At 38.8% G+C, this 14841-nt stretch overlaps 1 protein-coding gene across 1 annotated transcript in view; it reads right to left on the bottom strand.

Annotated features, from left to right (window-relative positions):
• Positions 1 to 13068, bottom strand: part of MTR (5-methyltetrahydrofolate-homocysteine methyltransferase) — a gene marked incomplete at its 5' end in the record, with an annotated part of 45939 nt that extends 32871 nt beyond the window's left edge. Inside the window, 8 exons of the mRNA XM_010289413.1 lie at positions 774 to 835; positions 1150 to 1250; positions 6581 to 6675; positions 8915 to 8974; positions 10706 to 10812; positions 10905 to 10997; positions 12105 to 12174; positions 12979 to 13068. Coding sequence (XP_010287715.1) covers positions 774 to 835; positions 1150 to 1250; positions 6581 to 6675; positions 8915 to 8974; positions 10706 to 10812; positions 10905 to 10997; positions 12105 to 12174; positions 12979 to 13068 — 678 coding nt within the window. The remainder of the gene's footprint in view (positions 1 to 773; positions 836 to 1149; positions 1251 to 6580; positions 6676 to 8914; positions 8975 to 10705; positions 10813 to 10904; positions 10998 to 12104; positions 12175 to 12978) is intronic.
• Between the last annotated feature and the right edge of the window lie 1773 nt (positions 13069 to 14841).

Here is a 14841-nt window from a genome sequence, read left to right as displayed (position 1 = left end):
TTTTTTTTTTTTAAGATATATATTTATATACTGTTTTTTTCTCCATATGTTAAGCAATTCAGGGGGATCACAAGAAAAAAAAGTTAAATTAAAAAATTTCAGTACTATTTATTCTCTTTAGGATTTGTTTTGAGATGTGGATTCCCAAGACTAACCAGTAATTTCAAACACCTAATTTTAGGAAACTACATTTGAAACTGGCCTATTTTATACTGAAGCCCCAGATGAAAGCTTGGATCAGTATCAAAGACTAGTCGTACTGTATTGTAAGAGGGAATTAACATGCAGTAGATACTGTGTTCTTGCTGACACACTGCAGCTCCAGCCACACAGTTCTACCTTGCACAGATCAAGTGGCACATGGACAGACACCCTGCACTGCAACACCACCACCATCAGTCATTTCTATACACACAACTGAGGAACAACTCTGCCAATTCATGAAAACTACTCAGCTTTTTCAACAATTCCCAAATGTAAAAGCACGAGTGCAAATGAGTAATATCCACAGATCAAGCTGCTGGAAAACTACTTAGTGTAGGACAGGAAAGCAATTAACGTTTTTCAGTTTCCTAAGTAGTTTTTCCAAACCTTGTATCTCAAACACACTATCATTCAGCAAATTGTCTATAAACAATCCAAATGACATACAGAGCCATCTGAGCAAAAAAACCCACACCACAGTACTGTAACAAATACATGTAAAATGCAAGCAAGGAATTCTTGTTGACTAGTATTTCAGCTATGACACATTCACAAGAAATATTTCATACCTTTATGTGCTGGGCAGTCACTTCTGGAGTCTCATCGTAACCACCAAAAGTATTGGGAAGACCTTGAAATATAATTTTTCTAGTATTACAATCTGTTTAAAGTGCACAAGAACAGAATTACATTCCATAAAAGACATAATTAAAGTAGTTACACTTGTATAAGGACTAAAATGCCTCATCACCCTTGTAATCGTTACTCAACAGGTAATTAATTATGCAAGAGAGCATTCTGGGTTCACTGTCACAGAACAATATTTACTTTCAGCAGTTTAAAATAATCTTAATCGCTTCTTAATAGTAAAAACAATCATCTTTTCAAGCTAATTCAACTATATTTTGTCTGCCTGTAAGCATAGCAACATATGCATCAACACACCTGCGTTGGGGTAACAGATGATGTAGGCTGTTGTACAGTTTCCAATTGTTTCAATGAATGGTCGCATTTCAACCGCCCCTAAAGCACAGTTTAAACCAATACTGGAAAATAAATTTTGAAAAATTATTTTGAGGTAAAAACACCTTTTATACACAACACAGACGAATGTTAGTGCTGGCAACTGCTAACTCCCACAATCATCTACAACAAAACCAGCCTGATCTCCAATTTCTTTAATCATCATCATCAGTACAGCAAGACTGTGCAAAAGGAGAACCCTCAGGTGGAGAAAAAGCACAAAGGGGAGGAGGGGCTGGACTGAATTGAACTGGGGAGAGTAAATCAAGATCTCATTTCAAAATCCAGGAGGAAAGTGGCAGCATTTTGACAGCAACTGCAGCAACACAACGGCTCTGTATTGTCTAGGTGAGAGAGAGAAAAGTGGAATGAGAATGACAGACTGGAAAGGAGCCTTGTGCTATAAGAAGTATGAAAAAAGGTTGAAAGAGTAAGACCTACTTCAAGCTGCTAACTCATCATTTTCTTTTAAAATTATACAGAAATTATGCCAACCTTGGAAGAAACCAAGTGCCTCCCCTAAGATGCCTCATGGCAGCACCAAGCTTGGGCAACTTAATCTGCTACATCTTAGTAACCTAGGCAGCACTACAGTAGAAGTATTTTGGCATGAATAAGCTTCTCAGACAATTTTACCAGTATATGAGGTACAATCATGTTTTCTTTCATTCAGTGACAGATACAAAAATGTGACTTGCACTCAAAATGTCTACATAGATATTAAAAATGGAAATTTACCTTTCAGAAAGTATAAAAGAGATCTTTTACATAAGCTTCCTGATCTCTGCTCTGCACCATTCTAGAAGCCACCTTATGGAGCACTGCAAAACTCAAAAGGTGCTCACAGTGCTGCTCTAAGAGGAAGATGTGAAAAAGCTTTCTCCTTTTCTGGAATAACAGTCTCAGAAAGGATGCACACTAACCCACTGAAACAGGAATAGATAACAGCCACATCTCCCAACTAACTGAGCCACACAGGCTGCCTCGGAGGTAGCCAAGTTAATAAAGTGCACGTATGCTCGCTTAGTTTCTTCCCAGAGATCAAAAGCAATAAAAGCCCTACACAAGGCTGGGAGCACAAAACAGTTTTTGACTTTTCTCCTGTTTCCAAGGAGTAGTTAAGCGCTTGGTAACTGCACAGGTAGTAGCAGTAAATGCTTGCAGCCTGATTCATTTGTTGGACAGAATGACAAATCCTTGAGAACTGAGGGGCTCACAGCAATATCCAAAACCAGGGCCTTGAAGATCACACAGTCACATACTCAGATGAAACAATATATAAACGCCTTCTTCCAGTAGCTTAGGGTTTGTGTTTTTGGGGGGCTTGTTTTTGTTTTTCTGGGGGACAGGGGAATATATTTGTTTTTTCAAACAGCCAGCTCTACCTTTGATGTACTTTTTCTAATGCATCTCATAGGGGCATTCTATTTAAACAGGAAAACTTTAAATACCCTTTTATTCTCATTTCCCCATTCAGTGTTTACACTGAATTTAAACATTTAAATCCTTTACACAGATCCCCTGGATACAAATGTGCAATTAAAGCAATGAGGTTCTGGAATTTATTTCCAAGTGTAGGCTTATCAGGATTTTCAAAGCAAAGCAAGGTAAGAGCTATTAACAAAACTGTCCTTATCAAATGCAGATGAATGCAAGGTATTTACTACTGTTAAGTCATTCAACTTAAAAGCTTCCAGCTCAAGTTCCCTAGTCTCTCTTTTTAAGTTCTCTCCTGTACTAGGCAGCTTCATCTCTCCCCTCTACATGTAGTATCTATCTGTTTCTGGTTCCAAGAACAAACTCACCTGTCACTATTTACCTCACCTTACCAGAGAGATACTGTAAAAGCAGCCAGCATACTCACTCAAGAAGCACTTCTTGATGCTCTCACTTGACTTACTGAGTACTGGCCCTCCAGACTGCCTGAATCATTACCCACTACAGGGGTTGCTGACAAATACATCTATAAGCACGACACCATCCAAGTGTTACCTGCTTCGAAACTGCAAAGTCAAACTAAGCAGACATGCACATTCATTCAGAAACAAAAAGTAGCTTCTGTGGCCAGTATCACCTCCCCACGGTACTCAACAGCATCATGAAAGAAAACATTTGAGAAAAGCAAACCGTTAACCATGCCTTAAAAGCCAGCAGACTTGAATAAGAAAGCCTTGAACCACTGCTACTCTAGTGTAATAACCATCACACCCTCATCTTAAACATCACCTCCCTCCCTTGCTCCTTTCTTCACAGCAGTCACACATCAGCTCCTGTGAAAGCTAAGGCTGCAGAGTGTCCTTGGGACCAGAGCAAAGACCACATCAGGGCCCTAAACTCAGCATATGTCCTCTTAATGGTACCACAGTTGAAACAATTACAGGAGCCAATAAAACACGAAGGGAACTCATGCCATGTCTGAGCACCTTTCACAGCAAGCAGCTTGCCACACACCTTTCAGCACTTCGCAAGCACAGTTCACATGTTTCTCAGCTGCCATCTATATCAACCGGACACAAGGCACACACTTTTTAGGGGGTCTCCAAACCAAACTGACCTAAGGACAACACATCACCCTAAAGAGGGCATACAAAACCCAAATGGAAACATATGAACATGATCCTGTATAACATGATCGCTAAGATGCTACTACTAATCAGCTTTTTCACAACAACCCTAAAGAAACTCTGTACCTATCTGGCAATAGAAACAACATTAAATGCAATCTGCTCCCACAACTAAAACCCTTCTGCCACAGTGCTGTATAGTGCCTTCACATAAATGGGAAACAGGCCCTAAGCATTCAGACCTGTAAGATAGCTTTTTTGAAATATGGTTTAATAAATTTTTGATTTCTGCTCCAGTGCCCTTCTCTCCTCTTCAGAGGCAAGACAGATAGGAGCAAGATTATTTGAGACAGACTCATGCCAAATATGGATCACTAGGTTGTGATGCTAGGGAAGGAGTCAGCTACCACCCTGTTCCAAGAAGCTCCATATGTTATTTCTGAAGCACCGTCTGGTCTGGGAAAGTGGAGGCTCAAGGGCAGTCAGGAAAACTGTGAATGCAGTCTTCTGCTTTTGTATCACTGAGATGACAGATTGTGCGTTTTAGATGGAATTTTGTTGTAAAAACAAACAATGGCTCATCACAATGTGCATGGCATGCACTGCTAACACTGAATTAAATATTTTAGGTTAGAATATTCTAGGAAAAAAACTTATAGTGTCCTACTGAAATGTAGCCATAACTGAGATTGGAAATTAGATATAGTGAAACTAATGTTTTCCCCCATGTCATAATTACGGTCTGAGTAACTACTACTGGCCACTATTCTTGTGAAAGATCTGTCTGTTGGGGTGGTACAGTGACTAAGGTAGTAACTGCAGCTAACTCCACATGCTAAAGATAGCAGCTCGGGTAGTATATTGGTGACACCTAGTTTAGTATCAGCTCAGAGAGACAGGGCTGCTTATTTCATGTAGGCAATTTGTTTGCTTCATCTTTTCCTGTGTGGACAGTTTAGTTTGAGTGAAAGCAATTCTAGGTTATCTCCTGCCTCTCTCTCCAAAAGCGTGCTACCATAGAAATTTGAAGTGACTGCCTTGACCTGGTGGAGATTTCTTAGATAAAGCTTTATATCTTTTTAAAGCCAGATTGCTAATGCATTGCTTATGCTAACAGAAGTGCAAAGAATGCATATGGCCTAGAGGAAACCTGTTTTATCTTGGATTTTGTTATTGTTGTTTTATCCTATAGCCATTATATAAAAGCAGCTATGATTTTTTTCTGTTTTAATTTGAAATCATTTTCTTATTCTAGCTTGAGATAGCCAGCATGGTGAGAAATCAGTCTGCATTTGGAAAACACGTGGGTAACTGCACAACAGTTTGGCCTCTACTTTATGATTTAAAAAAAAAAAATAAAAAATCAGTCTAAATAGTCTTACTATACCCTTCAATAAGTGGAGAAAGAGAGGAAACTGGTAATGTGTTGTGATATTATGAAATGGAGCAAAACACTTCCATGGAATCCTTTTTCTTCAGTTCCTTAGGGAAAGGACTGCACTGAAACAACTAAAGAAACTTTTACTTACTGAAAGACAAAGTCAAGGATCAATGCACAGCAGCAATATTGAAAGGCAAGAGCAAAAAGGGAAAGGAGCAAAGTAAGTAGATTAAGGCATCACAACATAAGTGCTTAGATCACTCTCAGTGCTCTGACCTCTGCTGCTGTCAGAAAGTGTTTTAAGTTTGTTTAATACCTGACAAAGTCCAAAAAACACAGAAAGTGTAGCATGTAAAGGGTAATTTCCTTATTCAGCAAGGATGGAAGCTATGCCATGACAGACAGCCCTATTCAGACAGAAGCACCATCTTTCAGAGAACTAGCAACGAGCATTTGTTGTAAGGCACTGTGTTAAATTTAGTATTGTGGCTCCATGTTAAGATATGTAAGTACATTCCTTCCCCTTCAAGGGGATAGCGTTATTTTTCAGTCTTTGTTGTGAATTGTAGCACAGCATTCTTGAGCACTGTTGAACTGTGTGGTTCCAATACTGGAAGAGGAGTATTTTTGCACAGTTTGTGTCCTAGTTGTATACATTTATTTCTGGTGTCAGTTTTTGTGTGAAGAACCAACCTGAGAGAAGAAATGGTAAAGAGGGAAGAGGCAGCAAGGAGGAAGTAGAATAGTGCATAGAGAAACACAGAATAGAGAAACAGAGAATAGTATTCAAATTAACATGCAAAACCTTGCACAATGACCAAAATCTGCTATATTATGCATTTTCACAGATCTTAATCTCATACTTATTTCAACTTGTCTGCCTGAACAGAAAAGAATGCAAGTAAATGCATCAGGACCTCTCAAAACAACAGTGCACATACTCAAGGAAAACAGTCAGGTAAGAGTTCAGTAAAAAGAATGCTGGAATGAAATCTTATGTTTTGCTCTTTCAAGCCACCCTGAAACATTCTGAGTTGGTACTGCCTCCCTGTAAGAGATGTAAGCCCTGCCCATACCAGAAATTGGTGCCAAACCTTGCATAACTTGAGACAGTAGAAGATGGCAAACTACAGTTTCAGGGTTTTTTTTTTTAATGCTTTGACCTAATTATGATTTCAGTGGCTGTTGCAAACACAAAACCCCAGATTATTTCGAGCAGTGTTTTAAAAATTCAGCGTTTTTTGGAAACATAATTTCTGAGGGAACAATAGCAGAAAAGGTTAGCAATACATGTAATTAAATATGATCACAGCTAGTATAACTTCCATTTAGCTGCAAGCAAGGGGTTAAAATAGAAAAGTAAGTTATCTGTAGATTGTGATTTTAAGAGAAAGATACATTTCCTTACCAAAGTGGCTTACTGTGGGAAACACTAATGACAAATGCCTCTCCTGTCTGGCCTGAGAGGGTACGCCCACTCTTATCCACAATGGTTCCAGAAACCTAAATATTAGTTTGAACACAGAGAAAGGCAAAGAATTACATTAACAACAAAAACAAGAATTTAAATGGTTGACCTGCTAGAAGTCAAAGCAGAGGAACCTGTGCTCCACTCAAAGTGATGAGGCACAATCCAAACAGAAAAATTAAACCCTTTCCTCGCTATAAATGTTTAAATATTTTAGCCAGGGGAAAAACAAACCTTTGACCAGTCTTCTTTCTCTCTCCCCCCGTACCCTGGGGGAATAAAAAAATAAAAGAAAAAAAGAGCAAAAACTACCATGAACCACTCAGCAGCAAGGTAGCGTTAGTACCACAGTATCATTCTGATCATGGCCTCTAAACCAACCTGCAATGGTTACCTGTTTAGGCAGCTATCAGCAGTCACAGCTCCTCTCCTATCCTCTTCATTCTCCCTACCATTCCCTTTATGTTATTTCAGGTCTCAGGACTGCTATTAGGTTGTTTGGTGGTTGTTGTTTGGGAGAGAGGGTAGGAGAATGTGGGCTGGCCCTAAATACAAGTTACTACTTTTGCTACAAGGGAACATCAGATGTTGCAACTTCATAGTGAAGATAGAAGTCTTAAACTGTATAATCACACCTCTTAAGTACTATACAGAGAGATGTGCAAATAAGAAATAATGTCTTGACCCCACCTAACAACTAAAGTTGAGAATTCAGGAGATATTTGAACAGGAAAGCCTTCCCAAGCCTACAAATCTTTCTTCCAGAAGATGGAATGACTTTAGAAGATTCCCTGCAAAGGTAAATCCCTTATTTACTCCAAAACATGCTTTCGTATTTATGCTACTTTCCTTCAAACTAGTCAGTCAAGGGAGGTGACCAGTGGATTCCTAGAGAGAGCTGTGCTAAGGGCTGTACTTCTCAACATAACTAAACTGGAAAACGGAGCAGAGAATGAGGCAACCAAGTCCACTGACCACTCTGTTCAGGACAATGAAGACAAAAAGTCAACCCTACGTAATCAGAGAATTCTCAGCGCTAACTGACTTGAATGATAAAAGTGGAAACTCATTGCTGAGAAAATACAAAGTTGTGAACACAGGAAAATATTCTACATAATGACACTTCCAAATTAGTCTTTGCTGCTTGAGAAACTAAGCTTACTAAACAAAAGAAAGTATTATGAATGCAAGTTCAAATCTCACTAGCAGTAAAGTAAAACTTCAGAAATGACAAAGAGAAAAATGGACAAGGCAGAGAAAATCACCAGGCTATGATACAAATCCCTGATCTCTGTACTTTTGACTGCTGTATGCTATTCTAATTCCCCTCTGAGTCAAGAAAGTGGAAAACAAAAAGGTGACAAGAATAATCAATGAATGGTATGGAGCAGCTAAATAGACAAAGACTCTTCAGGATGAAAAAAAGATGACTAAAGGAGGCTCTCGGAGGACTATAAATGCCATGACTATGCAGCAAAGGGAATGTGGAACAGCTGCTCACTGCCGCTTTCCAGAGACAAATGGCAAGACACAAAAGAAGTTACCAGGTGGAATGTCCAAAAGCAAGCAAACTTTCAAACCAGTGCATTCATAAGCTTTGAAAGTTATTGACAGACTATTTTGCATAAGGCTGGGTCCTACAGTGGTTTGAACATAGGTTCAAGGAAGGAGTAAAACACATTCAACAAAAAGGGTATGAACAGATGGAAACTGCAGATCAGAAAGCCTGGCCTGCAAACTGCAGAAAACTGCAAGAATACGTAAGAACTTTCCAAACAAGCTTACTCTTCTTGCGTATTTGTTCCTACACATTCATGACTGCTTGCTGTTGAAAGAGACATGTGAGCAAGAATATGCACTTAGATCTTTTCTGACTTCAAATGGCCACTCATATTCTATTTGAAAATATGGCAGAAGGTACTCAAGAACCAGTGCTTCAAGGATGAAATTATTACCCTTAAGACAGCAAGCCTGAAATAAAATCAATAAAATCAGTAAAATCAGACCTTTTCCTGTGGAAATACACAAAATTAATGCACACTGGAATGAAGACATTCCTTAGACTTCAGGTTGACAAGCTGGACAGAGCTACCCATGGCTGATTTTATAAAGCTCTTCACAGAGTTTTTCCTTTCACAATCATGTGAAAAAAAGTACATTTCCAAGACACTCATCTCCTTCATTTCAAAACGCTTTAACCAACTGCCATCTCAAGCTAGTTCACAAATCAAGCTTAAGTATATGTAAAATATTAAATAAATAATATATACTTACAAATATGGGTCGGGGAGCATACTCTTCCTCAAACAACATTTGGAGTGCAAAAAGAGCTGCCTATAGAAGAATAAGTTGCAAAATATTAATGGATGTTTCAGAAGTTGTTCTGTTTGTTGTTTTTTGTTTGTGTTGGGTTTTCCCCTTTTTAAATTTTTTTTTTATGGCTGTTTATGCAACTTGCTACCTCGTATTGCCTGTGAGAACTTACTACACTCAAGCACTTTTACCCTTATCCCTAACATCTTCCAGGTGTTCAATAACACATTTTGGTAACAAGTAGAAAGAAAATGCCATGGGGTAACCAAATAAGACCAAGACTATTCTGAAATCCAAATCACATCAACATGTACTTCTCCCTCATGTCTGCAGCACAACCCCCACCCCAAACATATTGTATGTACTATTCTCAGTACACATTCAATACCCTTGAATCTGTTTAGACGTGCAGTTTGGAAAGGATTCTAACTGCCACAAATTTTAACAGTAAAGAATGCAGCAACCCCTTGGAAGGTCTTGAAAATTCCTGTCTCCTTAGGGTAAGAAAGTGCCCAGCAGGGTGGTGGAGTCACCCTCACTGGAAGTGTTCAAAAAACGTGTAGACATGGCACTTCAGGACATGGTTTTGTGGGCATTGTGGTGTTGGGTTGATGGTTGGACTCGATGATCTTAAACATCTTTTTCAACCTTAATGATTCTGTGAAAGTTGCATGTGAACATGAGCTCAGCACTATGTTAAGACTATAGGATCCTAGTCAAACCTCCATGGTGACTGGTCAAACCTCCAAAGGACAGTCATGCCACTATACACATGTTAATCAGTCCCTAGCAAAAGCCTAAAGAAATGCTGTGTGCACATCCAGCCAGACACTTCCACGTAAAATTGCAAGACAGTTTTAAGCACCCTAACAACTCCACCACCTGCACTAAGAAATTATTTGATAAAGAAGTTGTCAAAAATCACATGAACTGTGTCATATTTCAACATTTTATTCCTCCTATTTTACCCTTCTGATCCTCTACTCCCAATTTTTCTTTTTTAAAGCTGATTGCGGCAGAGTGTCAGAATTCATAAAAAACCCACATTTTAACAGGACTGTCTCACAAACCTTCCCATGCCTGCAATCAGATACACTCCCTCTCCAGTGTGCATCACAAGCATCCTTTGGACAGACATGCTTACGCTGAAAAATACGAACTTCAGATGCATTTGGAGATGTTTTGCAATACAGCAGAGCTTCTGAGAATAACAGGACAGCTGGCACAGACAGACAGAAAGATACTAACAGCACATACTAAAAGGCAAAGGGAAAACTCTAGAAAAGCCTGTTTTATCATTAAAAATCACCTCCTTACATTCTACCTGTTTGCTATCGACTGAAGAGTCTTTTCATTTATTTAGTGAGCAGTTGCTGATAGATCTTACAAGTACCATGCTGAATTTCCTTAGGTAGTACAGCAAATACTTACATTACTGAGTTTTTTAGGGGTTTTGTTTGTTTGGTTTTTAACCAGCTTCTGAGAATAACAGGACAGCTGGCACAGACAGACAGAAAGATACTAACAGCACATACTAAAAGGCAAAGGGAAAACTCTAGAAAAGCCTGCTTTATCATTAAAAATCACCTCCTTACATTCTACCTGTTTGCTATCGACTGAAGAGTCTTTTCATTTATTTAGTGAGCAGTTGCTGATAGATCTTACAAGTACCATGCTGAATTTCCTTAGGTAGTACAGCAAATAGAGTTTTTTAGGGGTTTTGTTTGTTTGTTTTTTAACCAGGAGTCTCACCTTGGCATTGGCTGTGTCAAATATGGTTTCCACTAACAAGATATCAACTCCTCCATCCAAAAGTCCTTTGGCTTGCTCCTTATAGGCTTCAACCAGTTCATCAAAAGCTGTAAAACAGGAATGATGTGAATTTCATCTGCAGGTATCTCTTTCAAGACCATCACCTAAGTTAAATAACTTGATGTTTATAAATACTTACTTATGTTCCTGTAATCCGGTCTCTCCACAGATGGTGACACAGAGAGTGTCCTGTTTGTTGGACCCATGGCTCCAGCAACATATCTACTAGTTCCTAAACCAAGACAAGGGAGGGCACAACAAAAAAAAACCCCTCAAAACAGGTTACCTTTGGTTTTACAGTGACAGACATGTAAATGTAAAAAACCTCCAAGGACACCAAGACATGCATGTCATTCAGGGATGAAGAACTATAAAACAGGAAACTCCTGTCTGAAATCAAGAGTTTGATCAGCACAAGATTACCCAGCACAGCTGACTTCTTTGTTTTAATCCTATCCAACAACATGTTCAGTGTATACATACAAGACAGAACATCTACAAAAAGGCAATTGGCTCAATTAATTAAGTATCATTTGTCTCTGACACAAGAAGCTTCATTCAATTACTTCAAATGCATAGCATAGAACTGTCCTGGAATTTTTCACTAGATAGCCTGATTTGAATATTCTGGCATGTGTTCATAAAAAACCCTACTCTTTTTTTAAAGTATATTTCAAATCTTAATTTTTATTGCATACTATGAATCACATCAGTAAGGTGTTATCTGGACAGCAGCAGGAGCACTGTTAGCTTGAAACACAGGTTGATACCAGAATACAAGTGGAAATTACTTGTCTTTGAAAGACATCATTGTCTACAGCAGTGGAAATGAGCTATAACCCTCCCACATAAAGCCCGGAAGGTAAAAGACTGCACATTTACAGATGATGGTCAAATAACTAGGTACATTCCAGTAGTTGCTGAGTAAAGTCAAACCACAAGACTTACACTAGGAGTAACTGGTAATCCACATTTACCTACAATCAGCTATCTTAATTCTGTAATATAAAGACTTGTGCCGTACAAACCTAAATAAAAGTCCCGACCGAATTTGTTTTCTCTAAAACACATCTGGAAGATGTTCATCACCTGCAGTCTAAAACAGGCAGGCATCCTGCAAAACACACTAAGGATCGGATCCTGCAAACATGCTGAAATTAGTGTAATAAGAGTAGAGATGTGAAATTGCTACTGTGCCTAAAATGAAGTGTGCACATATGCAAGTTATGTCCCTGTGATGTAAACCATCAAGCTATCCTCTAGTTAGCAACACTTCAAAGATTGTAGCAAGACAATCAAAACTACAAATTAATAACAAATTAAAATAAATATTGCTTACCTGTCTGAGCAGTTACATCATCTGCTGCTTTTCTGGCCACCTGTGCAGAAGCTCTGTTTAACCGATATGCCTAGAACAATTACAGAAAATTAAAGAGTAGCCTTTACTTCAGTACAGCATAGCTCATCCCCATAGAAACACAACACTTCCATGCAGTAGGTTGCAGTACACTCTGAAGGCTCCCTAAGCCATACAAATATACATAAGTACTATTACAAAACTTCAGAATTAACAGCTCTATACATCTCAGCAACAAAGTTACATGGCAGGTCTCATCCCACGTACGGCCCAGCCTACAGCTGCTAATCATAAAATTCCATTCTGTAAGGTACTAATTAAATCATACTGCAGTCAATAGAGGCTGAAGAACAGGACTTTGAGGACAAAATTAACCTACTTTAAAATTCACTTTTTATTCAAGTACCTTATTTCCAAGTATTTTCGTTCACTTATTTCTCAAATTCTCAAAAAACACTTAACACAGAATAAGGGACTTCTACATACACCAGTGCAAACAATACACAAATAACATCCAGGAAAAAAGCAGTTCCATTGTGGCATTTGGTAAGTTGGAAGGAATGAAGCAAAACATCCCTGTTCGCAGAACTGAGACATTCTGGTAATGGTCAAACAAAATCTAGGACAAATTATTATTGCTTGTGCCTTCGTCAACAGGAGGCACACTGACTGTCACACACAGCAAGTACAATCGTCTGCAGCAGTGGAAATGAGCTACAAGCCCATCACATGGCTCTAGAGACAGCATGCAGTCGATAAACGCAATACCAATGGACTGTGGGACTAAGCTAATCTTGGCTGCTACGACAGAAATCTTGATTAACATTTTAATACATAAATAGTTTAGCATTCTTACCAAATGCTCAAGGCCATAGTCAGCTTGTGCAACTCGGGTGCTGCTGAAAGTGTTAGTTTCAATTATGTCAGCGCCTGACAGTAAGTATTCCTGTAAAACACAAAAGAAAAAATCTCCAAGACGTCCAGAACTGAGATCTGGAATGAATGCAACCCAACTATTTTGCCTCATTCAGTTGACAAATAGTCATAAATCATCTCTTATTCAAAGTAGATCAAACTCTGAAGGCCTTACTCAGAGGCACAGGGCCAAAGGAATAGAAGTGTTCCATGTAACCAATTTTCAGCATTTTAGTGTCAGCCATGCTTTCCATTAACAGGTGACATTTATAGTCACCTCTGCCACTGAATCCAGCACCTGCAGCACATTCTAGATTTTTGCACGGCGACGTTGTGGGACATAGTCCAGTTGCCATCAGGAAGTGAGGGCTGCTGTGGGCAGACTCAGAAAATGCACCAAACAACAACAGAGAATTAGAAAATTTAAACATTCTGAAGGGAGCTGTACAGCACAAGAGCATACTGGGACAGAATACAAGCTTAGGAGAATTATGCTTCATGCAGATCGCATTTGAAGTTTAACTAATGGCCCAGATGCACAAAACAATTATGCCTTCTGCTCCAATTTGGTTGTCTAATTCCTACAGAAGTAAACTCAAAGCAATGCAAACTGAAATATTTTTGCAGATTCTAGTCTGTGTTTTGATAACCTCTATCAGTTGCCCTCCTGCCTCCCTAACTCCTCTTTTTGATCAGGTTAACACTTAGGTGTCCCCTGTGTATTCAAGGAAATTAAGACATTCCAAGTGCTAGTAAGTCAAAAATACTGATGTGGCCATTAAACATAAACAACTCAGATTTTCCTGTAAGAAGCAGATGAGTTCAGTGGCTTCAACAGGGCAAAGTCTTGATCCAAACGACAGCAGAAATTAACTAAATTTGCTTTAAAACATGTTTTCCTCCAAACTAATATGTTTTCTCTCAAGTCCTCCTGGACACATATGGAAATATCTATAAGTAGCTGTATGAAAATATACGAGTTCTTACATGTACACTAATAACCAAGTAATGAAGTTTCTGGGAATCACCCAGACCAAAGAAAGATGTTAAATGCGTACAGCTTTGTACTAGCTTTTGTTTAGTTCAGATCTGCCATTTTAGCAAAATCCCTTCAACTTTACTGTCTAGGACCACAGAAGGAAATAATACGCTCAAAGCAGGAAGACAACCTCTCTTCACCACTGAATCTTACTTTGACAGACAAGGTACAGCTAACATGTGCTTTTCAAGTTACTGATACCTGTGAGAACTGACTCATTTGGCCACTAAAAAAAAACCCTCCACAACAACCGTACATATAGTGGAATTATAGTTACTTTGTAGAAATATTTTAATCAATTATTTCAAGTTCTGTCCAATTCTCAGAAGAAATAACCACTGGCAGCTATAAAATAAGACGTCACTACCCATGGCTCAGAAAGCACCTGACCCAAAAGTTGCTGCAGGCATGGGGACCACCTCTGACTTGTTCTTTTCTTAGACTCTTCCTAAGGCACCTACAACTGGCCAGTGGAGGGACGATAGCAGGCTACCATTGGTTTGACTCAATACATTCATTCTCAAGTCACAACACTATTGTTTTGCTAAACCTGCAAAATTCAACTGTTAAACCAGCTCACCTGATTAAAACCACAAGCTATTACAAATTCTAAGGTTCATGTCCACTACAGCTCAGTTGACAGTCTAGGGACTGAACTCAGTCTACAAATATTTCCTCCCAAAATTTTTATAGGTGAAGGACTCTGGATTTTAAGAACGATGAGTTGAAAAGAATCAGAGAATGACAGCTAGAATGTAAATATAA

The sequence above is a fragment of the Phaethon lepturus genome, unplaced genomic scaffold (assembly GCF_000687285.1).
Source record: "Phaethon lepturus isolate BGI_N335 unplaced genomic scaffold, ASM68728v1 scaffold3776, whole genome shotgun sequence".
Lineage (NCBI taxonomy): Eukaryota > Metazoa > Chordata > Aves > Phaethontiformes > Phaethontidae > Phaethon > Phaethon lepturus.
This window is presented reverse-complemented; position numbering and strand designations above follow the sequence as displayed.